At 52.9% G+C, this 777-nt stretch overlaps 1 protein-coding gene across 1 annotated transcript in view; it reads right to left on the bottom strand.

The window, feature by feature from the left end:
* Window positions 1-435: 435 nt before the first annotated feature.
* ABCA3 (ATP-binding cassette, sub-family A (ABC1), member 3) overlaps window positions 436-777 on the bottom strand; it is a 24,952-nt gene continuing 24,610 nt past the window's right edge. The window contains 1 exon segment of the mRNA XM_009327266.1: window positions 436-685. Within this exon segment, the coding sequence (XP_009325541.1) occupies window positions 554-685 (132 nt within the window). The 3' untranslated portion in view covers window positions 436-553.

Raw genomic sequence — 777 nt, 5'->3', positions numbered from 1 at the left:
GGGCCCCCCAGTGCTCAGAGTGGCTGCCGCTGCTTTCTGACAGCTCTGTCTCCCCTCTGTAGTGGTGCTTGTGAGGGGATTAATGAGACCCTTGCACGGAAAAGCCTACAACTGTGCAGAAAGCTAGAATCAGGAGCAAGAGGGTCAGAAGCTCAGGAGCAGAGTAAATCAAACACATTTTGTATTTACAGGCACAGGCATTTCTGTCATGACAAAATAAGTGGCCACATGTCTGGACTTTTTTTTTGGGCTTTTTTTTTTTTTTTTTTGCTGTATAGATGGGAATGAAGGCTGGAGACTGGAAGTGTCACATGCACACGCACACTCACACACAGACCCGCGCCGGCGCTGCGGCGGCACGCGATGCACACGCACCACTTGTGGTCCCGACAGCAGAAGGTACGACGCCATCCTCTCCCCCCTCCCCGCTGAAAAGTTTCTTACATTTATACATTATTTAAGACACGCCGATATATAAATTACTGTCTCTATATATACTATGTATAGGCAGCAGGGCCAGTCCATGACGAAGGGCACCAGTGGGGGCTTCTGCTCATTTCCCTCTGTCCTCTGTGTAGTGCTGGAAGCGAGTGAAGCTCATGAAGACTTGCTCCAGGGATATCTGGCTCACGGAATAGTCTTCCAAGCGATACTTCTCTTTGGCTTTCTCCAGGGCCCCGAAGACCTGCGAGGGACGGCACGGCGGTTATCGCAGGGCACCTCGGCTGCGGGGGAACCCCCCGGGGTGGGGCTGGGAAAGCCGGGGGAGGGTTTTTG

This window comes from Pygoscelis adeliae, unplaced genomic scaffold (genome assembly GCF_000699105.1).
Source record: "Pygoscelis adeliae isolate BGI_AS28 unplaced genomic scaffold, ASM69910v1 Scaffold461, whole genome shotgun sequence".
Classification (NCBI taxonomy): domain Eukaryota; kingdom Metazoa; phylum Chordata; class Aves; order Sphenisciformes; family Spheniscidae; genus Pygoscelis; species Pygoscelis adeliae.
This window is presented reverse-complemented; position numbering and strand designations above follow the sequence as displayed.